This window comes from Chiloscyllium punctatum, chromosome 8 (assembly GCF_047496795.1).
Source record: "Chiloscyllium punctatum isolate Juve2018m chromosome 8, sChiPun1.3, whole genome shotgun sequence".
Classification (NCBI taxonomy): Eukaryota; Metazoa; Chordata; class Chondrichthyes; order Orectolobiformes; family Hemiscylliidae; genus Chiloscyllium; species Chiloscyllium punctatum.
In genome coordinates this window covers 53113645-53137854 of record NC_092746.1, presented here as the reverse complement: position 1 = coordinate 53137854, position 24210 = coordinate 53113645, and the positions used below count along the sequence as shown (strand labels likewise).

At 42.1% G+C, this 24210-nt stretch overlaps 1 protein-coding gene across 1 annotated transcript in view; it reads left to right on the top strand.

Moving 5' to 3' along the window:
* The window catches only part of galnt1 (UDP-N-acetyl-alpha-D-galactosamine:polypeptide N-acetylgalactosaminyltransferase 1), a 148647-nt gene extending 142515 nt beyond the window's left edge, over positions 1-6132 (top strand). Inside the window, exons 10-12 of the mRNA XM_072575568.1 lie at positions 2039-2137; positions 3015-3149; positions 4750-6132. Of these exons, the coding sequence (XP_072431669.1) occupies positions 2039-2137; positions 3015-3149; positions 4750-4896 (381 nt within the window). The 3' untranslated portion in view covers positions 4897-6132. The remainder of the gene's footprint in view (positions 1-2038; positions 2138-3014; positions 3150-4749) is intronic.
* The last annotated feature ends 18078 nt before the right edge of the window (positions 6133-24210 follow it).

The window sequence follows — 24210 nt, the reverse complement described above, 5'->3', positions numbered from 1 at the left end:
TCTGTGTGGACTCAATGGCCCAAATGGTCTGCTTTCACACAAAAGGGATTCTATGATTTTATTTGATCCCTATTTGGTATGTCTGTTCCCTCAATTATTTCAAGTCTTTTTCATAACTGTAACCTTTCATTCCTGTACCATTCATGCCATGCTCTTTCCACATAATTCTGCCATACTTCACAGAGTAATGCCCAAAGTTACATCCAGTACTGCAAGAATGACATAAGTTCTCTTCTCCAAACTTAATATCACTTCCTCTTACTCTTTCGCTTATCAGAGATCTGTATCCTTTCGCTGCACTTTTCTCCAATGTGTTTTCACAGCTCTCCACATATGTCACCTATCTACTCAATCTTCTAATTAGTCTTTCCTCTCCCTGTAATTTCTTGTGTTCTTCATTACGTTTTCTAATTTGATATCACTATCAAGCTTTCATATCATTCTTGTGTGTCTCTTTCTAAATTGATGATAAAATGAAAATAAGAGGTTCTATTACAGATCTCTTGGTATGCTACTCCCTACTCATCCAAGAGATTTTTAATGTATGCTGCCAATTTTAAGGAAGTGGGTTTATGTTACAAAAATGTTGTCATCAAGATTTCAGTAATGTATAATGGGTATGCAGCTGACAATTTTCTCGTGTATGTAAAGTGTGACAAATAACAGCAATAGTTAAAGATTTGTTCTTAATACACCAATTACACTGCAAGATAAGAAAATATTGAATGTGCACATTTATCAGCATATCTTCAACAAAGAAAAAACACAAGTTGGGGTTTCTCATCCCTGGAAGTTAGGAAGGGCAGATTGGGCAGGCTGTCATCTGGGAGATGCCTATAAACTTATCAGTTAAATCCTGGGAAGGAAGGTCCATGATCAGTCTTCTGAACCCATTACCAGTTAAGGCATTAAGGGCCTCATCCTGCCACTAGCCAGACTAATTAGGCAGGCAAAAGAATTAGCAACATACTCAACTGCTATAATGAGGCAGCTTCTCTGCTGGGTTTGGGAGAACGCCTTGATTGACTCTGTTTGGGAACAATTGAGGCACAGATGAGATGACAGGGGATGACCACTGATGGCCATTTGCCTCTGATCGTCCTTCCCTCAAAGAGTCACTTCTTGTGTTAGTGTCACTGTGCAGTCAGTAAATGGGCCTTTAAAGAACACTTCTCCTCACAGTGGCTGTGGGCCTCCTAATTACCAGCAGCTTCAGGCAGAGCAGGGCATAGCTGCCCAAGGAAGTAACTGACTGAGATGTCTGTCAGGTGATGACTTAGGTGCCTGGCATTTGATCCAGCAGACTTCCTCATGAGTCAGTGTTGGGAGCTTCTTATTGATAAAGACATCCACTCCCTCACATTTATTTAAGTAGGAAAATTTGTGGCCAGACTAAATTCTTGATTACTCAACAGAAATTTTTTTTTGGTCTTTACATATTTTGAAGGAATTGCTCTATATTTACAACATTAAAATGAATCTAAATTTTCTTTAGAATGATTGTTGGAAAATTATCCACTGATTTTAAACTGAAGAATGAAAATGACACTAAGCTTTAAACCGTAAGCAATTGTTCTAGCAATCTTTGTTTCCTCAATACGAGAATCTACCACACTTTTTTTGCTCCTTTCCTTTGGTTAGTTTTTGACCTCATTTCTGAAAACATTATTCCTTGCTATGATTTAGTTTGAGCCAAGGTAGGGAATTTTAGAATGCTATTTAATCATAGCAGTTAGAGCTGAGTTTAATCCATTGTTTGTACACTTCCAACATGAGTCATTCCACAGTAATCAGCAGCAGAAACACCACCAATTTGGCATTTCGTAGCCCAGGAGTTGAGGCCAATTGCCATAATCCAACCTAAATGAGATCTGTTAATTTTAGCATCGATCAATAATTGAAACCAGAACCTTCCTGTTTGATGCCGATCAATCACTGTTTTACCAAGAGGAGATACTATGGAATTGTACGTTTTCAAACATATCTTCATTGACTACTGCAGTCTGATTTTTTTTTAAACTACATCTTTTGTTTTTAGATCAGAAATGTGGAGACAAACCAATGCCTAGATAATATGGCAAGAAAAGAAAATGAGAAAGTAGGAATATTTAACTGTCATGGTATGGGAGGCAATCAGGTGAGTTGCTTTTTGCTTATTTATGCTTGGATTAGTGTTCAAAAGTTAGATTGACTTAAGTAATTAGTAGCTTTTGAAGATCAATATGTAATTTGATTTAGAAGCAGGTACTCTACTAGCTGTACTGCTGAACTACATTTGGCACTAAAAACTACTTTCTGAACCACTCTCGTACATATATTGTGAAAGGCCTTATTTTTCATCTGAGGTTCCTGATGCTGATGGCTGCATGAATTTCGAAGCTGTGTTTAGCCTTTCCAGGGGCATTTAGTGAATTTAAGAGCTTCCAGGTGCATATGCTGTCACAATCCTGAAATAAAAGTGACTCCACGTGGGTGCTTTTGGAGAGTAGGGTGTATATTGGAAAATGTGAGCTTGATATCAAAGCCTAAACACATTCTGTAAACCAAAAAGTGAATTGTCAATCCAGAATTACCACTGACAAAAGTATCTATAGTTTGACTGTTATGTAGAAATCCAACAACTATAGTGAATCATTGCATTAAAATGTTAGTAGATCATTAAAGCTGTCTGCTTCAAGCTTGTAATTTGGTCGTCTATTCAGTCAAGGTATTTCCTTAATCAGAGAATTACTGAACTTTCACAGGATAGAAGGAGGTCTTTCAGCCCATCACACCTATGCTGGGTCTCTAAATGAGCAATGCAGTATTCCCTTGCTTTCTCCCCATGACACTACACACTCTTCTTTATCAGATAATTGTATGTTTTACTGACTGAGGGAGGGAAAGGAATTTTCTTCATCAGTATAATTATTTAGCTGAAGTTTTTTTGAAGCATAGCAATGATGTATTTTCTGCACATTTGAAAGTTTATTATGCTTACAGACTTAATAGTACTTTTTTTTTTCACTCATTAGGTGTTTTCCTACACTGCAAACAAGGAAATTAGAACTGATGATTTGTGCCTCGATGTTTCCAAGCTTAATGGTCCTATCATGATGTTGAAGTGCCATCATCTGAAAGGGAATCAGCTTTGGGAGCATGATCCTGTAGTAAGTGTTTTTCATGAAAACTTTAGCTCCCAAACAAAATTTTATTTTTTTCCAAATTCTGTGTTAGTTGCATAAAGGTAATGGTATCAACAAAGTAAAACTTAAATTAAATAAAAAGACCAAGTTTGATTCTCACAGATTCAGGTAGTAGTTGAATTGTAACTAAATTCCATTAATTGAAAATCTATGTTGTGTGGAAGTAGTTTCACAACTGCAAAAATGTCAGGTATCCATAACCATAGTTTATGTGGTGTCTAACCTACCATCTCTTGCTTAGAAACTGCTGCTGCTCTGGTATCATCCCTGCTGTCTGTGCTCTTGTCCATATTGGAGCAAGAATTGTTAGGAAAAGGCACTGGCTGAGGCTCTTCTAAAAGCTAAATTCTGGATCACTGTATGTGCTTCACTCAGCCACAACACACTGTCCCTGACCACAGGTGAAATTTGATGTAATTAATCTAAGGGGTGTGTCTGCTTCCTGAAACATTGTCCAGATACCTCTCCCACTCCTTTATGTATTGTAGTGTCAACAGAGTTGATCTCATCAACTCTGAGCTAAAGTTCCTTGAGCAGCCACCACTTATTGCAGTTGTGGCTACCATGGATTGCACTCACATTCACCAGTTCCCACAAACTACAGCTACAATCCATCTGCCCTGTCATCTCTATTCCAATGGATATTGAATATTTTACGTATTTCCTAACTGCATTTCCAGCTGCAATAATATTATCTGATTTAAAATATTTGATTAGTTAAAAGAGACATAGAAAAATTACCCACAAATCATGTACCTATTTTCCTGTGACATTACACTTTGGCTCTGACAGAAACAAGAAGATGGAACTCTCTTCTGGTTTTAATCTCATGCTGCTACTGCCTTTCTCACGTGGGTCTGCAATTCTCTTTATGAAGCTGCTGGCCCATACATATCTGTCACTGTTTGAGAAGCTGCTGACCCCATTCCTGTGTCTGTCTGTCTGTCTCTCTGTGTCTTTACATTTTCTAATGTTCTCACTTGTATTTTACTTCTCACTTTGCTTTGCTATACTGTATATGGATGCTCAGCTATGCTGTCTGAATTTCCGTTGTCCCATGACCACTCATCATTCATGTATTTCTGCATGATCCTATATTGATCATAATTAAAACCCATCTTCTTTCTCCCTATAAATTTTATAGAGGTCACTCTTTTCATTTTGCCTTTTAACATGATCATTAATTTAAAAGTCATCCTTGTCTGGCTCGAGTTTGCTGATCTTGGGAGTATATTTATCATAGGCATCATTTTTCATTTAAAGGTATTCTCTACTAAAATGTTAATTAATATTCTTTTTTTTCCTTTGGTTGTTCCCTTATTTCTTTGAATTGAAGACTTTTAAAAATAGATGCCTGGTCTTATCTTCAGTATATTTAAATGCAAGATCATGTAGCCATGACCTCTTATGACTTAACCACATCTGTTTCTCTTACGTTTTCAGAATTAACCACTTGAATGTTACCATGTTATAGTGCTTAGTTTGAAGATCCTGAATGAGCAGAATGTTTTAAATAGTTGCAATAGATCTAAGGGTAACAAGATTTTATTTCTTTTCTCCCCAGAAGCTGACACTAGTACACGTGAACAGCAACCAGTGCTTGGATAAATCTACAGAGGCAGACAGCCAAGTACCCACCATGAAAGATTGCAATGGGAGCCGCTCACAACAGTGGATTCTGCGTAATGTCACGCTCCCTGAGGTTTTCTGATGGATCAGCTCTGAAGATTTAATGGGCTACCTCTGTGCACCTTACTGCTAGATTTGTACTTAAAATGAACTTTTATTTTAGCAGCTAATAGGTTCCTCCTCTGAGCATGTGGACTCATTTTGAAGGATGTTCAATACAAAACTTTTTGTTCATAGAACTGCATTCCTCCTTCATGGTTTGAGACTACAGACTTTGGGGAAACTGTGCACACTGATGTTTACATTGTTTCTAACTGAATTAAAAAGGGGAAAGTGGGGCTGACAAGATTGTTTCAATCTCAATGAACGCACTTGCACTGTTCATTAAGCAAATATGGTTTAATCTAGGAAGTGGTCCCAATATATCACTTTTTTTGTGTCAGTAAGTATATCATTGTAATTTAATTGCACAATTGTATTGTCTGAATTTGGGGTTCTTCCCCCCCAAAATGCCCAAAATATCTCCAAACATTTTGTTTTCTTCGTGGTAACAAATATTACATAATATCAGAGCAAGAGTACAACGAATATATATCAAACATGCATTTAAATCACTTTTTTATGAATAAAAATCTATTTAACAGGGACAGAATTGATGAAAAAAATTAATATCACAATTATGATAACTTTAATTTTGTGTAGATTTTTATACCTCAATGAAGAATTAACCAGTTCTGATTTACAAATTGTGAACATTCGATTTTGTTTGCATCAGCAGTTTTAGTTAATCCTTGATATGGCATAAAAAGGTAGAGGCCACCTAGAGACAAGCAACTCTAAACTTGATTTTTCTTCAATTATCTTACTTCATTTCAGTTCCTCCATAATTTCTCACCCTGGTATTGCTGTTAAATCTTGTTCTTTTGGCTCCTTCCCGAAATGTCCACCAAGAACTGCTGCTATGAACGAGTCATTTTACTAACCAGCTTCTGAAAGACAGTGAATAAATGTTTCTGTATAGTTTGGCTTTGTATTCTTGATGAATCATGCATTCGCTCATAATGTTAGGAATGTGTGTATCCTAGGTTCTGTTGGGTGTAGATTTTTTTTTCCCCTTTTTATGTATTTTTGGTTTAAAAGCCAATTAAATTCTCTATAATAAATGCTCATTCATCAGTGGACTGAGCTGCAGCTGGGGGTTTTGCAGGAAGAAGTCTTCACTCTGTCCTTCCATTTTACCACTGCATCATTTGCATAACTACACTAGATTCTGTGAAATACTGGTGTTTGCTTTTTTCCGAATAAAATTTTGAAAACAGTTCAGTTGTGTGTTTGTTACCTATTCATATCAGACAGCAATAAAATACCCAATTTATACAAGTTCTGTGTTAACTTTATTTTGAGACTTTTTTCCTCCTTTCTGTCCTTTCCTAAATGCACTCATTCTTTGTGAGAAGTTAAATGGATTCCAGCTCCCTTCGGTTAGCAATATGAAAGCAAAATACTGCTTATGTTGGAACTGTTCAGCCAATTTGGCAGTATCTGTGTGGAGAGAAACAGTACCATTCTTCCAACTTATTTTTCATGTAAACCCCTCAGGTGAGTATTGCCATGCCATTTGACTTAAAAAGAACTCCTGGTCAAAGCCAGGTTTGTCTTACCAAGCTATTCACTCTCAAAGTACAGTAAGTGATCACTAAAAATTATTCAGAGTTCCTCCCTGTGCAACAGTTGAAGAAAATTTCAACACCTCAATTGTCAATCCAGCTAACTCCACTAAAATTAAATTGAACAGGGACTCTTAATCATTTTTTAAATTTTCTTGTCCATTCTTAGAGTCCTATATATATACTGCATGGAAACAGACCCTTAATCCAACTCATCCATGTCAACCAGATATCCTAACCTAACTTAGTCCCATTCGCCAGCATTTGGCCCATATCCCTGTAACCCTTCCTGTTCAATACCCATCCAAGATGCCTTTTAAATGTTGTCATTGTACCAGCCTCCACTACTTCCTCTGGTACTCATTCCATACACCTGCCATTCTGTGTGAGAAAACATTGCCCCTTAGGTGCCTTCTGAATCTTTCCCCTCTTACCTTGAACCTATGGCTTCTAGTTCTAGACTCTCCTTGTCCCTCTTGATTTTATAGACATCCATAAGGTCACTCCTCAGCAACTCAGGGGATCTCCCAACAGCCTCCAACCTCACAGTCCAGAACCCCACGCTGCCCAGTTCTGCCTCACCCAAAATTCACAAACCTGACTGCCCCAGTCGACCCATCATCTCAGCCTGCTCCTGCCCCACGGAACTTATCTCTGCATACCTTGACACCGTCCTGTCCCCCTTGGTCCAGGATCTCCCCACATATGTACAAGACACCAGTGACACCCTCCACCTCCTCCATGACTTTAAGTTCCTGGCCCCCAATGCCTCATCTTAACCATGGATATCCAGTCCCTGTACACATCCATCAGCCATGACTATGTCCTCCAAGCCCTCCGTTTCTTCCTCTTCTGCTGATCCAACCAGCACCCTTCCACCAATACACTCATTCGATTGGCTGAATTGATCCTCACCCTTAACAATTTCTCCTTCGAATCCTCCCACTTTCTCCAAAACAAAAGGGTAGCTATGGGCACCCACATGGGCCTAGTTATGCCTGCTTCTTTGTCAGGTACGTGGAACAATCCAGTGTCTGTAGCTACACTGACACCATTCCCCACCTTTTCCTCTGCTCAATGACTATACTGGCACCACCTCGTGCTCCCATGCGGAGACTAAACATTTCATCAACTTCATAAATACCTTCCACCCTGACCTCAAGTTTGCCTGGACCTTCTCAGACATTTTCACTCTTTCCTGGACCTCTCAATTTCTGGTGACCAACTCAAGGCAGATATCTACTTCAAATCCAGCAACTCTCACAGCTACCTGAATTACATTTCCTCCCACCCTGCCTCCTGTACAAACACTATCCTTTATTCCCAGTTCCTCCGCCTCCACTGAAAGTGCTCCCAGGAGGACCAATTCCACCATAGAATATCCCAGATGGCCTCCTTCTTCAAGGACTGCAGTTTTCCCATCCACGTGGTCAACGATGTCCTCCAGTGCATCTGCTCTACTTCCCACACCTCTGCCCTTGAACCCCACCCCTCCAATCGTAACAAGGACAGAACACCCCTAGTTCTCACCTTCCACCCCACCAACCTCTGGATACAACACATCATCCTCTGCTATTTCTGCCACTACAAGCAGATCCCACCCCTAGAGATATACTTCCCTCCCCATCCCTATCTGTGTTCCACTGAGACCATTCTCTCCATGAATCCCTTGTTAGGTCCACGCCCCCACCAACACCACCCTCCACTCTTGGCACCTTCAATTGCCACCATAAGAGGTGTGAAACTTGTTTCCACACCTCCACCCCACCTCCATCCAAGGCCCCAAAGGATCCTTCTACATCTGACAAAGATTCTCCTGCACCACCACATATATCTACTGTGCCCATTGCTGTCAATGTGGTTTGGGGGGACAGGACGCCAACTTGTACACACTAAACAACTCCACTACCCTGTGGCCAAGCATTCCAACCCTGCCTTCTCACTCTGCCAAGGACATGTAAGTCCTGGGCCACCTCCTCACCCCACCAAACCCTAACCACCTGACACCTGGTGGGAGAATGCCTCATCTTCCACCTTGGGACACTCCGAACCACGTGGGATCAATGTCGATTTCAACAGTTTCCTTATTTCCCCTCCCCCACCTTATTCCAAGATCCAACCCTCCAATTTGGTACTGCCCTCTTGAACTGTCCATTTTCTTTCCCACCTATCTGCTCCACCCTCCACTCTGGCCTATCATCGTCACCCTCCACCTTTATCTACCTATTGTCTTCCCAGCTAACTCCCCCACCCAGCCCCACCCCCATCCCATTTATCTCTCTGCCCCCTTGGCCACCACCCCCTCATTCCTGATGAAGAGCTTATGCTGGAAACATTGATTCCCCTGCTCCTCAGACGCTGCCTGACCTACTATGCTTTTTCAGTGCCACACTTTTTGACTGATCTACAGTCCTCTCTTTCTTCCAGTTGATGACCTGCTGCACCTGTGTTTCATGCAAAAATATCCCCAAGTCCCTTGTCTCTGCAGTTTTTCTCTATTTAAATAATATTGTTATTTTGTAATAAAACTAACCAACTGCCGAGGCTGAAGATCTGAAACAGGAACAAATGCTGGCAAAACTTAGCAGGCAGGTCTAGCAGCATCTACGGAGAGAAAGCAGAACTGAGTGATGAGTTGCTGAACTCGACATTAACTCTGCTTTATCCCCACAGATGCTGCCAGACCTGAGTTTCACCAGCAATTTGTTTTTGTTACTGTTCTTTGCTGTTCTTTCCAAAAAGAAATTTACATTTTCCCACATTACGTCTTGCCCACTGATTTAACGCATCAAATCTTTCTGTAAACTGTTTGTGTCCCTTTGCACACTGCCTTTCCACCTATTTGGTGTTGTCTGCAAATTTGGCTAAAGTACATATACTTACTTCCTCCGATTCACTGATTTGTAAACAGTTGTGGTCTCAGCAATGATTGCTGTGGAACCCCACTGATCACAGGTTGCTAAACAGGAAATGGAATCAATAGAATGCAAGCTGTTTCCTGCCATGAGCTAATTCCCTATCCACACCAATAATCTACACCTTTAACTCCTCTTATCATATGACTTAAATATTTGTGAGGTACCTTGTCAAATAGCTCTGGAAATCCAAACACTATAAGTCTGCTCGTCACCTCAATCTACTTCTATTTCCATCTGGACTCTCTGCCTTCTTTTTATCTGGAAAATTTTAACAACTTTGCTTTCAATTTTTTTTTACTCTGTTACATTCACAAGGTCCATCTTTGATTCTTCTTGTTCTTAACTTCATTGTTTCCTTTTTTTTATAATCATCAATCAATATTCATTATGAATTCAATAGCTACTCAGACTATAATTCCTCACATCCCGCTTCCTTAAATCTCTCTTGCAGTTTCTGTCTTCTCATTCTTGTTCTGATTATACTAGTATGCCATCAGTTCTGATAATCTTCCTTCAGTCTCAAATAAGATTCTTTCTCTTTTCTTCCCCCCCCCCCCCCCTCCCCACTTTGAATTCAATGGATGTTCTTCTGTCATTTCTGCTGCTTCCAACACCACACACCTCACCCAGTCCCTTGTCAGCATTACAAAAGCATTGTTGGCTCTGTGACATCCCTGGCGAAAGTAAGGACTGCAGATGCTGGAGATTAGAGTCAAGAGTGTGGTGCTGGAAAAGTGCAGCAGGTCAGGCAGCATCCGAGGAGCAGGAGAATCCACGTTTCGGGAAAAGCCCTTCATCAGGAAGGGTGACGTCTGTGACCCATTCCCTTCCCATGACACTTCTATACAGGAGATGCATTATACGCCCCTTTATCTCCCTCCTCCTTGGCACCAAGCAGTCCTCCTAAATGAAACTGTAATTCACTTGTACCTTCATATCAGTATTGTATATTTGCTGCTGACATTGTGCTGTTCTGTAAAGTAGGGAGAGCAAACACTGCTCAGGTAATCACTTTGTACAGTATCCTCATTTAGGGAGCTAAGGTTTCCAATCGGCTATCACTTTAATTCTCCACTCTAATTGCTCCCGCTCTGAACAGGTTAGAAAGATCAGAGATGTTTTTACACACTTCTGGAACTTGAACCCATGCCTCTGGTTCAATGTTGGACCACTACCACTGTGCCATAAGAACCCCATTCTGATCTTTCTAACCTTGATCTGCTAATATTCCAATAAATCTCAGTACAAGCCTGAAGAACAGCATTTTAGGCATGACGCTACATGTCTACACCTTGCTAAATCAACATCTGAGTTTGGCAATTTTAAATCGTCACCTCTTCTCCTTTTGTATTTTCTTTCTCTGTCAGTTTTTGTGCTTCTCTTTTGTCAGAGCAGTTGTTTGTGACGTAGCCATTCACGTCTCCTCCAGGCATATTTTTGTAACTTTTCCTGATTATCCTTGATACATTGTGCACATACATTGTGCTCCTTTGTTGCTTAATCTCTTCTTCTTTGCATGCTATCAGATACCTTTCCTTGTTATTCATGTACTCCCCAACACCACTCCCATTCATTCACTTACTACCTACTTTTTCCAAATCTAAAAAAGGATCTTCACCCCGAAACTTCATTAGCTCCATTTTTGTCTCTCAAAGTGTTTCCACATCTGATTATTTTGAACACTTTCTGTTTTTATTTCCAGCATCTGTACTGTTGAATCTATTAGTAACCTACTTATTGTTGTATATATTATTGTTGCTTAGTAGTCAGAACTCTTGCAATTTTATGGTACATTTAATGGTCAATGGATGTCTCTTTGCTTTACAACCAGTGTAGTACTTTAAGACTCGTCACTGTTGCATTAAAGGGAATGCACTGCAGCCAATTAGTTCACAACAAGCTTCCACCTTCATGTGAGAGTGACTACAGAATTTATTTTTATGCTGCTGACATAATTATTGGCCACAACACCAGTGATAACTCTCTCTCTTCCTTCTTGATAATGCAATGGGATCTTTTGCTTTCACCAGCAGGGGCAAGTGGGCCTTCAATTTAATGTCTCATCAAAATGATGGCACCTTGCCATTCAAAACATCAGCCTTGATTTTTGTATTCCATTTCATAACATTCTCACATCGAATTACAAGGTTATCAACTGAGTCACAGTCAACACACTGGGCTGCATGATGATCCCCTCATACAAAAGAAAGGTTTGGTGTACATATTGGGACAAGAGTAGTTTCCTGAATTAGCTTTAGTTGTCCAAAAGACTTGAGACGATCTTAATCTTTTCTCATCTTTTCCAACAGATAATGTGGCTTTTGTGTGGGGTCCCTTGGAGAACGTTATTTTGTAATACAGGAGGCAAGAAAAGTGTATGAATCAGCTCAGAATTCAGGCTAATGATGTGAGCTGTGCCTGAGGTGGGACCTAAGCCCCGGGTCTTCTGGTATTTTATCCGAAGCTGTCTCCTTGGCAGTATTTCTGTCAGCGGTGGTTTGCTGTTGTTTTCCACTTTCAGGAACAAGGCAGGAAGGCTGCTCAGCCAGAACAAGAATTAAGGCCATACTATTGATGTAATTCTAAACTATGTGCTAGTTTTACGCTAATGAAGCTAACCATCTTCCTCTAAATTTCTCATGAGCTATATAATTAAGATAATAATATTTAATAGAAGCATCCAAGCAGAAAGACAGGAGAAAACCCACAAGTACAATCTATCCCTGATACCTGCAATGTCTTCTGAGGACAAGGAGGTGGTCACTAAAATGTAAAGTGACACAGGTGGGCAGAGCATGGATGTGAGCAGTGGTAAATATATATGCAAAAGAAAACCAAAGAGCAATTTTACAATATAGCAGGTAAGTGATTGGTTCATGAGTAAATACCATTTTATTATGCTCTGTGCTTTTGAAAGAGGGTTATACACACAGCTGAAAAACTTATTGTTCCTTCAAATTAAAAACTTAAACCAGATAACTAAATAAACTAATTAAATTATAAAACAAATGATTGATAGAAGATTTGTAGCAGAGTTGAGGAGAAATTCCTTTCACCCAGAGGGCATTGAAAATCACTGCATGAATGGGGAGTTGGAGCCAGAAACACTCATTATAAAGTATTTGGATATGTACTTGAAGTGGCCAAAGCTGCAGATCAAAAGCTGGCACACCTCCGCCCTCAGACCCCACCCCTCCAACCATAACAAGGACAGAACGCCCCTGGTGCTCACTTTCCACCCTACCAACCTTCGCATAAACCAAATCTTCCGCTGACATTTCCGCCACCTCCAAAAAGACCCCACCAAAAAGGATATATCTCCCTCCCCACCCCTTTCCACCTTCCGCAAAGATCATTCCCTCTGTGACTACCTGGTCAGGTCCATGTCCCCCTACAACCCACCCTCCCATCCTGGCCCCTTCCCCTGCCACCGCAGGAATTGCAAAACCTGCACCCACACCTCCTCCCTCACCTCCATCCAAGGCCCTAAAGGAGCCTTCCACATCCAGCAAAGTTTTACCCGCACATCCACCAATATCATTTATTGTATCCGTTGCTCCCGATGCGGTCTCCTCTACATTGGGGAGACTGGACGCTCCCTAGCAGAGCGCATTAGGGAACATCTCCGAGACACCCGCACCAATCAACCACACTGCCCTGTGGCCCAACATTTCAACTCCCCCTCCCACTCTGCCGAGGACATGGAGGTCCTGGGCCTCCTTCACCGCCGCTCCCTCACCACCAGACGCCTGGAGGAAGAATGCCTCATCTTCCGCCTTGGAACACTTCAACCCCAGGGCATCAATGTGGACTTCAACAGTTTCCTCATTTCCCCTTCCCCCACCTCACCCTAGTTCCAAACTTCCAGCTCAGCACTGTCCCCATGACTTGTCCAACCTGCCTATCTTCTTTTCCACCTATCCACTCCACCCTCCTCCCTGACCTATCACCTTCATCTCCTCCCCCACTCACCCATTGTACTCTATGCTACTCTCTCCCCACCCCCACCCTCCTCTAGCTTATCTCTCCATGCTTCAGGCTCACTCCCTTTATTCCTGATGAAGGGCTTTTGCCCGAAACGTTGATTTTACTGCTCCTTGGATGCTGCCTGAACTGCTGTGCTCTTCCAGCACCACTAATCCCGAATCTGGTTTCCAGCATCTGCAGTCATTATTTTTACCTTGTTGATGTATTCAGGCTAGCATAGACACAATGGGCCTCTTACTTTGCTGAGCATTTTGATGATCTGCCTATTTTCCATTGGCTTTAACATATTTCCCTGAAAACTGTATGCATGTTCAGCATGAGGTAAACATTACTTTTAATACTAAGGCAGTACTGGTCAAGATTTGGCTCTGATTCTACTTGCAAATCACATTATGTTTGGTTTATTCTGTAACAGAATTTTCTCCAAATTATTCTCCCTGATTAGAACTTTATTCTCAAGATGCAAATGTGCTTTGATCATAATCAGAATGTATATTACTGGAAAGCCTAGAATGCCTTGTGCTGGCACTGAGGTACCAAGCTCTCCTCCATCCATCCCAATTGTTTGGAGATCCTGTGCTTCACAATGGTTGAGCTGCCATAAATTGGCTGAGTTATCACCAATGTGAGTGTGCAGAGCTATTCTTTCTCCTTTCAAACAAAACCCTGACACATTAGGGAGTTGAATTTCTGTGGGGGTGTTTCCAATCATTTGCCAAGTTTTCAGTGAATGATCCATGTAAATTGTGGAAAGGACAAACAGTTAGCAATTTGTCTCCTAGAGAGTGATATGAGGCTCACCCCAGAAGCCACCTCCTCGTCACCTGGCATGAAAAGAAAAGCCTTGTATTGTTTTAGGAGCCAGAGAGTGAGAAACCATGCCAGAGCTGGTCAAGTGAAAAGAGTGAAAATTTGGCACCTGTAGTGTGATGTATAGATTCATTAAATCTCCTCCATTCACAGTTAAGATTTGCTGCATTTCTCATGTTGACCTTCAGTTGATGGTTTGTACTGAGTTGTAATGAAGGGTCACTGGACTCAAAACATTAACTCTGTTTTTCTCTCTCCACAGATGATGTAGACCTGCTGTGTTTCTCCAACACTTGCTGTTTTTGTTTCAGATCTCCGTTGTTAGGTCAGTTATGAGGTGTTAGAGCTTTGTGCTGCATCTGTTCCATTATTCTATCTGGATTGAGGATTCATATTGGCTGCAGGATTATTAGTAGTTGTAGTAGTTGTTTCCCAGACTAGCAGATGCAATTTTAGGCACTCTCTTTATAGACTTTTCAAGTCTAAGTTAATTGAAATAGTGATAATGCTGAAGACTTCTTTTCACCTCCTGATGCTTGATGTATTTGTGGACAATGGTGGAGGGGGTTGGGGGGTTGGCAAATGAGGGACAGCACCAGGAACTACTCAGCTGGAGAACATATGAGTGCCATTGACTCTACTCATGACGACAATTAACTGAAGGTCCATAGTCTTTGTGAGGCAATGAAGCAATGCAATAATGTTCTGTAGAGTAAACAAGGGTCATTGCCCTGGTACTCGTTCTTCTGGCTGTGAAGGATATTTGAGCAAGTCTCCAAGCCAGGCAGACTTTGTGTTTTTTTTTAAATTTTATGGGCAATGTTAATAAGATGAGTTTGCTCATAGAGCCAATAGTGGGATTCGTAGATCAAGTTGCCTTCTGTGAAAGGAGACAGTGAGTTCCCAATAACATTGTTGTTTAGATAAAATGTCAGCACAACTGTCCTCTATGATTGAGTTGGAAGCACTGGATCTGGGAGCAGCATTCCGGAAGGTCGAGGTCATCTGTGAAGAGTTCTGCTTGCTTCCTCTAATATTGATTCCTGTCCCACTACTGTTTCGTCATTGGCATTGATGCATTTCCAGGATTTGGTGTCAGGCAAGTCCACAGTAATATTGTAACTATCCATCCCTCCATATTGTAAAAGCCCAGCAACAAACTTTCCCACCACCCTTCTGCCTATGGCTCACCATTAAACAGATAAAGCTGGTATAAGAAAGTGCACTCACAGTGAGTTGGGGCTTTCAGCTCTGAAAGAAGCTCCTTTGGCCAGGATGTCACACTGATTGCCAACATTCGGACAGGTTTCCAGAAACAGTCAAAAACTCAAGCTTTCTTCATAGACGCTGCATTTGCATACAGTACTGTGTGTGCTGTGAAGACTAGTTCCTGACTGAATCATTCAGTTTTGCAAAGCTCTCAGATGCCCTGATTGAATTTGCACTTGGGCAGAAATCAGTACGGGAGATTATTCAGATTATGTCATTCTAATAAGTGAACCTGCAACTCTGCATGGGTTTGGAAGAGTTGTGGTCATTGTATGCATCAATCTTTAAAAATACTACGAATAGTTTTGGATTTGGGTGGGAAAATGAGTTGAGCTGAATACTTCAAAAACATATTTTCTTATCATATTTTGAGGTATTAGTTAAACTCATTGGACTGTGTTTGTTTGGAATGTGTCCTTGGTAACAGATTTGCTGTTTCAAAACTATGTCCATGTAATTCTTTTAATGACTAGCTGTGTTCCTTTGTCACTGTTCTGGCTCATTCAACTCAATGGTTATGGCCAACCATTAAAAGTAAGTCTAAAAGTTTCAGTGTGACCTCTAAAAGTGTGATCTCTCATGATATTTAAACATATCTGAAGTTTTCAATAACGTTGGGTAGATTTAACATCCTTTTCAAATCAAAACAGAAATGATGAAAACAAAATACTTTCTCTGCTTTCTGCAATTTTAGTCAGGGTAAAACCAAATGTAAAAAAATTGTTTGGGACTTTGGCTGTATGTCAATTCAACAAGGTTTGCATTTTCTTACTCCTGCCATGGCTTGCGCAATAGTGTATCATTTCTATGATGTGTATTCCCTAATCATAACCTTTAAAAAGGTTGATTTTCATCCAAGAAAAAGCTGATTTAAAAACTTACAGCCTTTCTTGGGTTTGTTAGTTCACTACTTCAGAGGAGGGGTTTGCCAACAAGAATCATTTCCACCAGAGACTGTTACTCAGGAATTGCAGAAAATGACGACAAGAATGCAATGGGTCCTGCACGAATCGCAAATAATCTTAGCCTGCATTGAAAGCCTGGTCTCATTGTTCAGCTTCACTCTTTTCTTCCTGTTTCTTCTATGCAAATTACAACAACAACCTTGAAACCTCAAAGTCATCTTCAGTACTCAACCAGTTCCCAAAACCAAGAAGGATCAGAGTCTTTCTGAAAGGATAACTGAACACTTGACATCATTTTACCAACAGTGGCCACAGCCAGGAATGACATCCAATTGAAGATGGCAGGCTGCCTCCCTGGAACTGTGGGTCCAATGCTCTCAGCTACTCTGCATTGAACCAGGGTGGGTCATGTTGTTTATTGCAAAAGGCAAAGTGAGGGACAGGCCAGGCCAAGAGGTTCATTGTCATTGAAAACACTTCTGCTGCTGATGGTGACCCACGATGTTTCATTGGTGCCCACTTTTGAGGAGTTAGATCTGTTTTAAATCAATCCCATTTAACTTGGTGCTAGGACCACACAACATGACAACATGTTCTCAGTATGATGACAGAATCTTATCCCCACAAGGAGGTTGTAGTGGTCACTCGTACAGAAACTCTCATGGATAAATGTATCTGCAACAGTGAAATTTCAGTGCAAATAGGTTTACCCTTCATGTTGGCTCTGTCACTTCCAGTCTCACTACTGGCACAGTCTATTAGATAGATACTTCAGAATGTGGCCAGCCTTTAACACTGTTACTGAGCACTTTCTGATGGTGGATGTTGCTGGACATTCCGGAGTACATTCTATTCACTTGCTCCCCTTAGGGCATCTTTCAAGCGGTATTCAACATGGAGAGATTTATTACTTGAAGGAGGGAAGGAGGTGATAAATAGCCAGAAATTTCCTTGCCCATGTTTAGTCATGAGACCTCATGGGGTCCAGAGTCAATGACTAACTCTTACAGCCACTCCTCCAGATTGTATGATACCAATGGCTCACATCATTCAAAGGGACAGGACAGTTGTGGGGAGTCAGTGATATTGTGCTAATGGCACTGCACAAATAATAAGATCATGTGAGCAAACATAGACCATTCGGCCCATTGAGTCTGCTCTGCCATTCAGTGAGATCATGGCTAATCTAATCATCCTCAACTCCACTTTTCTGGCTTTAATCATGCCCTTTGATTCCCTTCCTGATTAAAAATCTGTCTATTTTAGCCTTGAATATATTAAATGGCCTAATCCAGAGTCCCAAACTAATCCCATTATTACACCTGATGGCAATTCGAATAATAATTTTGGAATATAAAGCTAGTCGCAGAAATGAGAACTCTGACATTATCATCTAATCTCACAAAAGCCATCTGGTTCACTAAATGTTCTTTGGGGAAGGAAAAGTGCCATTCTGAATCTGGTCTGGCCTATATGTGGTTGTCACCTTTGAATTTAAACAGAAGCTCAGGTGGCAGAGTTCTTCAGTAGATCCCCATAGTCATGTTTCAATCATCAGGCTCCATGCATCATCAATTGTTGTTCCCTTTGAAGTGGTTGTCTATGAAAAATGGGCAACAAAGTGCTTAATTCCAAAGGCAACCAGGGTGGATGACAAGTGTTTAACTTGCTTGTCATCTCCAAATCCCTGTGCTAGAGTAAACAAGAGACATACCCAGGGATGGTGTTGGAGGATTCTGAGAGATTGGCTGGAAGGTCTGATTCTGAGAGGAAGACTATATCAGGCTGTTGATTGACATGTGGGACAACATCCTAGTTTGGAACTAGCTCTCAGATGTTAATAAGAAGGACTTTGCAGAATTAGGTGTTTTTGTTCTCATTTTTGAGCGAATCCATCTTATTACATTTTTATTTAGGTTTCTCATTATTATTTGGTACAACTGATTGGCTCGGTAGGCCAATTCAGAGGATAATTAAAAGTCAATCAAATTGTAGTGGATTTATACTCTACAGTACAACAGACTCCTTATCCAAAACGGTCTGGAGGCTTTCAACCAGAAACCATGGGTGCAGTGGCCAATTGGGTCCATCATTGGAAATAGTTCCCAATTTCAGAGTTCTACATCAATCTTTATACCAGCTCCCTCCATTGTCCCTTCCCCTGAATACTATAATTGTGATGGTCTCCTAATCCTTCTGCCTCATGCTCACTCTACTTTGAATGAGAAATTGTGCAGCAAATGGCAGGCATTGATGGTTTTAGGGACCTTGGCCGATTTAAACAGCACTTTGCAGAAATGTTACAAACAACAGAACCGTTTGATGGGTAGTAAGCTGTGCGCAAAAACAAAATCAAAACATTGTGAAAGCCGGAGATCTGAAATACAAACATAAAGTCTTGGAGAAACTCAGCAGGTCTGGCAGCAACTGTCCAATATGACTCTACTTTGCATATGTGACTGAATTTGAAAGGAAATGTCAAAGGGGACAACAATTGATGATGCATGGAGCCTGATGATTGAAACATGACTATGGAGATCTACTGAAGAACTCTGCCACCTGAGCTTCTGTTTAAATCCAAAGGTGACAAGACCATTCTCATTGGTTAAAGTGTTTCCATAATGAGTAAATGGTTGTCTGCCAAACTTTTATTTAATTGAAAAGGTTCAATGTCTGGATGTATATTTATGCATAGACTCACTCACCAACCAATCAGCACCCTGTTCTCATGCAGTATAAATTGTTGTTACTTTTGAATTATGGCATTCTTGCAATTCTGTCCTGATGTGTGTAAAACAGAAAGCTTTGCCAGTACCTCTGTTTTCTCAGAAATTGTCAAGTTCTATGTTGACAGGTGACTAATGTAACTTATTTGCAGAATCAAAATTCTGTTATCACAAACTGCCCGCTTATATATTGGACATGCAGTTTGACACTTCATTCCTAAAAGTACATTAAACCAATTTAGAGAAAAATACTAAGGATGAAAGCTTTACTTATGAGGACAGAATTGAGTTACTGAAACAACTTCATTTGAGTTGCAAAGATAAGAAGGGGATGTCATCAAGATCATAACAATTCTGAAAAGTGAATAGTGAAAGAAACAGATTATCAATTTAAATCGATCGCCAGAAGGTTCAGAAGTGAGAATGTGAAAAGTTTATTTGTGAAATCACAGAACGTTCATCACAAGGCATGCATGGAAGGTTTGCATGCTTGAAGGGAAAAGAGAATAAATATTTAAGACACAGAAAAATCAAAGGCAATGAGAAAGGGAGTTGGGATTAGGTTTTGGTAGCAGCAGCACAGATGTAACATTGGGACAAAAGTTTAAAGAACTGATCTTTGTATTGTAAGCATTTATGTTTGGATCGAGAGATGCAGTATTCATTTTTGTTGATCAATATATTGGGATCAAAAATGGAGTTCTGAAGGGCAGCTGTATACCACCTGAAGTCCTGATTTCCTGGGAAGCTAGGACTTGCTGGATGTAACATGCTTTGCGAGTGTCTATTACCTTTCCCCACAACGAGAGACTGTGTTTCCTCTCATTTTTCCAGCTTCTGTCTGGGTCAGTGGGTGGCAATGACTTCCAGAACCTGAAGTCAATGCATCAGCAAACCGAGTGATATACGCCAACCCTCTAAGTGACTAGCTCAGACCCTCTGAGCGTTATGTACACACCCTCCTAGTTATGTGCACAGACCTGTTCAGCTTAGAGAGAAGATTGAACTAGAGCCATGACTTTACCCTCTCTGGTGAGGAGCAAGGAAAACCAAAGTATGGAAACCATTTGTGTAGAAATGAAAAATAATAGAGACACTTGTGCCTCCTAACATCAATCACATGGGAGGGTAAAGCATTAAGGTAGAAATGATGAGAGCTTGTCAGAATGGCACGGTGATACTGATGGTCAATCTCAATATTGATGTGGGCTGGAAAAGTTGAAAGGGTAGTGGTAACCTGGATGAAGATTTCCTAAAATCTTTCCAAACTAGGTTTTGGAACAGCACATTGTGGAGCTGATTAGACATCAGTCTACACCAGACCCGGTATTGTACAGTGACTCCAGATTACTGAATGGTGTGATAATAAAGTTGTCCCTTGATAGCAGCGACCACAGTAGTATTTGATGGAGTAAGGAGTAGATGTGAGACTATTTTTTTAAAGTTTAAATGAAGGGAATTATGAGGTTGAGAAAGCAGATCTGGTGAAAGTGAATTGGCAAATTGGGTCAAGGGATATGTCTATAGACATGCAGAGACAGAAATGTAAGGGGATTTTTTCAGGAAGTGCAGAATAGATAACATTCCAATGAGAAGAGACATTCTAAGGAACATTCCGCCCTCCGCGGTGAAATAGTAATTTTAAATATAGTACTGACCTAAAAAAAAGACCTGTAATTGTACAAAGACAGGTGGCAGGTCAGAATTTGGACAGAATATAAAAGTCAGCACAGAATGACCAAGAACTAATAAAGATAGGAAAATTAGAGTATGGGAGAAACCTGGGCAGAAATATGAAACCAGAGAGTACGAGTTTCCAAAATTATTTAAAGGACAAAGCTATCAAAGTGAGTGTTAAACCTGAATAGAGTGAGGCTGGAGAATTAATAATGGAAAATAAGGAACTAGCAGGTGAATTGATCACCTATTTTACATCACTACATTACAGGGGAGCTGAGTAGCATTCCAGAAGCAGCAATAATTCAAAACATGGAAGGGAGGGAGGAACCAGGGGAAAATTATCATCACCATCAACAAGGTACTGAGGGAACTATAGCTTGCCTTCCTGATAGGGTGGGGGAAGCAGAGTCCTGGAATATTCCTAAAGCAGAGGTTGACAAATATGTGTTAATTATGGGGGTGAAAGGTTATCGGGGGGTCAGGAAGAATGTGGGTTTGAAGTTACAATCAGAGCTGCCATGATCTTCGTGAATGGCAGGCCCAGCCTGGGCTACTATATAGTCTACCCCTGCCCCTATTCATGTATTATGTATGTATATGAAGGAGGTGACAGGAGATAATTGGGAGCTTGCCCTCATGGAGGTACTTGACCCATTCCTGTCACCTCAGCAAGTTAGTTCCAGGATCCATAGCCTCCCTTTTTGAATGTCTTTATGTGGTCATTACACAGCTGCTCCCAGAATCGGCTGCTTTCCAAAACCAGGAAAGCAGGAAAGGCCATGATGGAAGGCTTCAATTCCCTCATTGAGGGGCAACTGGGGACAAGAGGAGGTGCCTGCACTAGAGGGTGAATGGCTGCTGAATGCTCTCCCATGCCCTTGCCCTTGCCTCTAACCCCAGACCCATCTCCCCATGAGACCATTCTCTCTGTGAGACCTCTCTCCCTGCGAGACCCCTCTCTCTGTGAGACCCCACTCTCTGTGAGACCTCTCTCCCTGTGAGAACCCACTCTCTGTGAAATTCCTCTCCCTGTGAGACTCCTCTCTCTGTGACAGCCTCTTCCTGTGAGAGGAGAAAGTGAGGACTGCAGATGCTGGAGATCAGAGCTGAAAATGTGTTGCTGGAAAAGCACAGCAGGTCAGGCAGCATCCAAGGAGCAGGAGAATCGACGTTTCGGGCATGAGCCCTTCTTCAGGAATGAGGAAAGTGTGTAGAGCAGGCTAAGATAAAAGGTAGGGAGGAGGGACTTGGGGGAGGGGCATTGAAAATGCGATAGGTGGAAGGAGGTCAAGGTGAGGGTGATAGGCCGGAGTAGGGATAGGGGCAGAGAGGTCAGGAAGAAGATTGCAGGTTAGGAAGGCGGTGCTGAGTTCGAGGGATTTGACTGAGACAAGGTGGGGGGAGGGGAAATGAGGAAACTAGAGAAATCTGAGTTCATCCCTTGTGGTTGGAGGGTTCCTAGGCGGAAGATGAGGCGCTCTTCCTCCAACCGTCGTGTTGCTATGGTCTGGCGATGGAGGAGTCCAAGGACCTGCATGTCCTTGGTGGAGTGGGAGGGGGAGTTGAAGTGTTGAGCCACGGGGTGGTTGGGTTGGTTGGTCCGGGTGTCCCAGAGGTGTTCTCTGAAACGTTCCGCAAGTAGGCGGCCTGTCTCCTCAATATGGAGGAGGCCACATCGGGTGCAGCGGATGCAATAAATGATGTGTGTGGAGGTGCAGGTGAATTTGTGGTGGATATGGAAGGATCCCTTGGGGCCTTGGAGGGAGGTAAGGGGGGAGGTGTGGGCGCAAGTTTTGCACTTCTTGCAGTTGCAGGGGAAGGTACCAGGAGTGGAGGTTGGGTTGGTGGGGGGTGTGGACCTGACAAGGGAGTCACGGAGGGAGTGGTCTTTTCGGAACACTGGTAGGGGAGGGGAGGGAAATTTATCCCTGGTGGTGGGGTCCGTTTGGAGGTGGCGGAAATGACAATGGATGATATGCTGTATATGGAGGTTGGTGGGGTGGTGGGTGAGGACCAGTGGGGTTCTGTCCTGGTGGCGATTGGAGGGGCGGGGCTCAAGGGCGGAGCGGGAAGTGGAGGAGATGCGGTGGAGGGCATCGTCGATCACGTCTGGGGAGAAATTGTGGTCTTTGAAGAAGGAGGCCATCTGGGTTGTATGGTATTGGAACTGGTCCTCCTTGGAGCAGATGCAGCGGAGACGAAGGAATTGGGAATATGGGATGGCGTTTTTACAGAGGGCAGGGTGGGAGGAGGTTTAGTCTAGGTAGCTGTGGGAGTCGGTCGGTTTATAGTAAATGTCCGTGTTGATTCAGTCGCCCGAGATAGAAATGGAAAGGTCTAGGAAGGGGAGGGAGGAGTCTGAGACGGTCTAGGTGAATTTGAGGTCGGGGTGGAAGGTGTTGGTAAATTGGATGAACTGTTCAACCTCCTCGTGGGAGCACAAGGCAGCGCTGATACAGTCATCGATGTAGCGGAGGAAAAGGTGGGGGGTAGTGCCAGTGTAGCTGCGGAAGATGGACTGTTCCACATATCCTACGAAGAGGCAGGTATAGCTGGGGCCCATGCAGGTGCCCATGGCTACTCCTTTGGTTTGGAGGAAGTGGGAGGATTGGAAAGAGAAGTTGTTCAGGGTGAGGACCAGTTCAGTCAGTCGAAGGAGGGTGTCAGTGGAAGGGTACTGGTTGGTACAGCGGGAAAGGAAGAAGCGGAGGGCTTTGAGTCCTTCGTGATGGGGGATGGAGGTGTACAGGGACTCCATGGACATCCAGTCCCTGTCCAGGTACTTTCTAAAAGGTGAAAAACTAGAGCACAAAGTCCAAAGGCACTTGGTGGCCCAGGTTTATACAATTAAAATATTATTAATGTATAGAGAAAATACCCAGAATGGCAAATAGAGGCACTGGTAGAGAGGACCAGTACAAGAAGGTAGTAAGTGATGATGCAGCTAAAGAAGACCCTGGTCAGACAACACCTAGAATATTGTGAGCAGTTCTGGGCTCTAAACTTTAGGAAGGATTATTTGTCCTTGGAAGGAGTATTGTGTAGGTTTACTGGAGTGATGTCTGTTTTCCAAAGATTAAATTACATAATCTAGGCTTGCACCCCCTCCAATCAAGACTGGCTGTGTAAAGCTTGCAAATTCTCCCTTGTCTGAGTGGGTTTCCTTTGGGTGCTCTAGTTTCCTTCCACAGTCCAAAGATGTGCAGGTTAGGTGGACTGGCCACGCAAAGTTGTCCCTACTGTCCAGGAATGTGCAGGCTAGGTGGATTAGCTATGGGTAATGCAGGGTTACAGAGGCAGATGGGGGTTGGGTCTGGGTGGCATGCTGTTCGCAGGGTCAGTGTGGACTCGATGGGCCAATTAGCCTGCTTCCACACTGTAGGGACTCTATGATGATCTATAATTTATGATCTGTGAAAAACTATTTCTGCTGG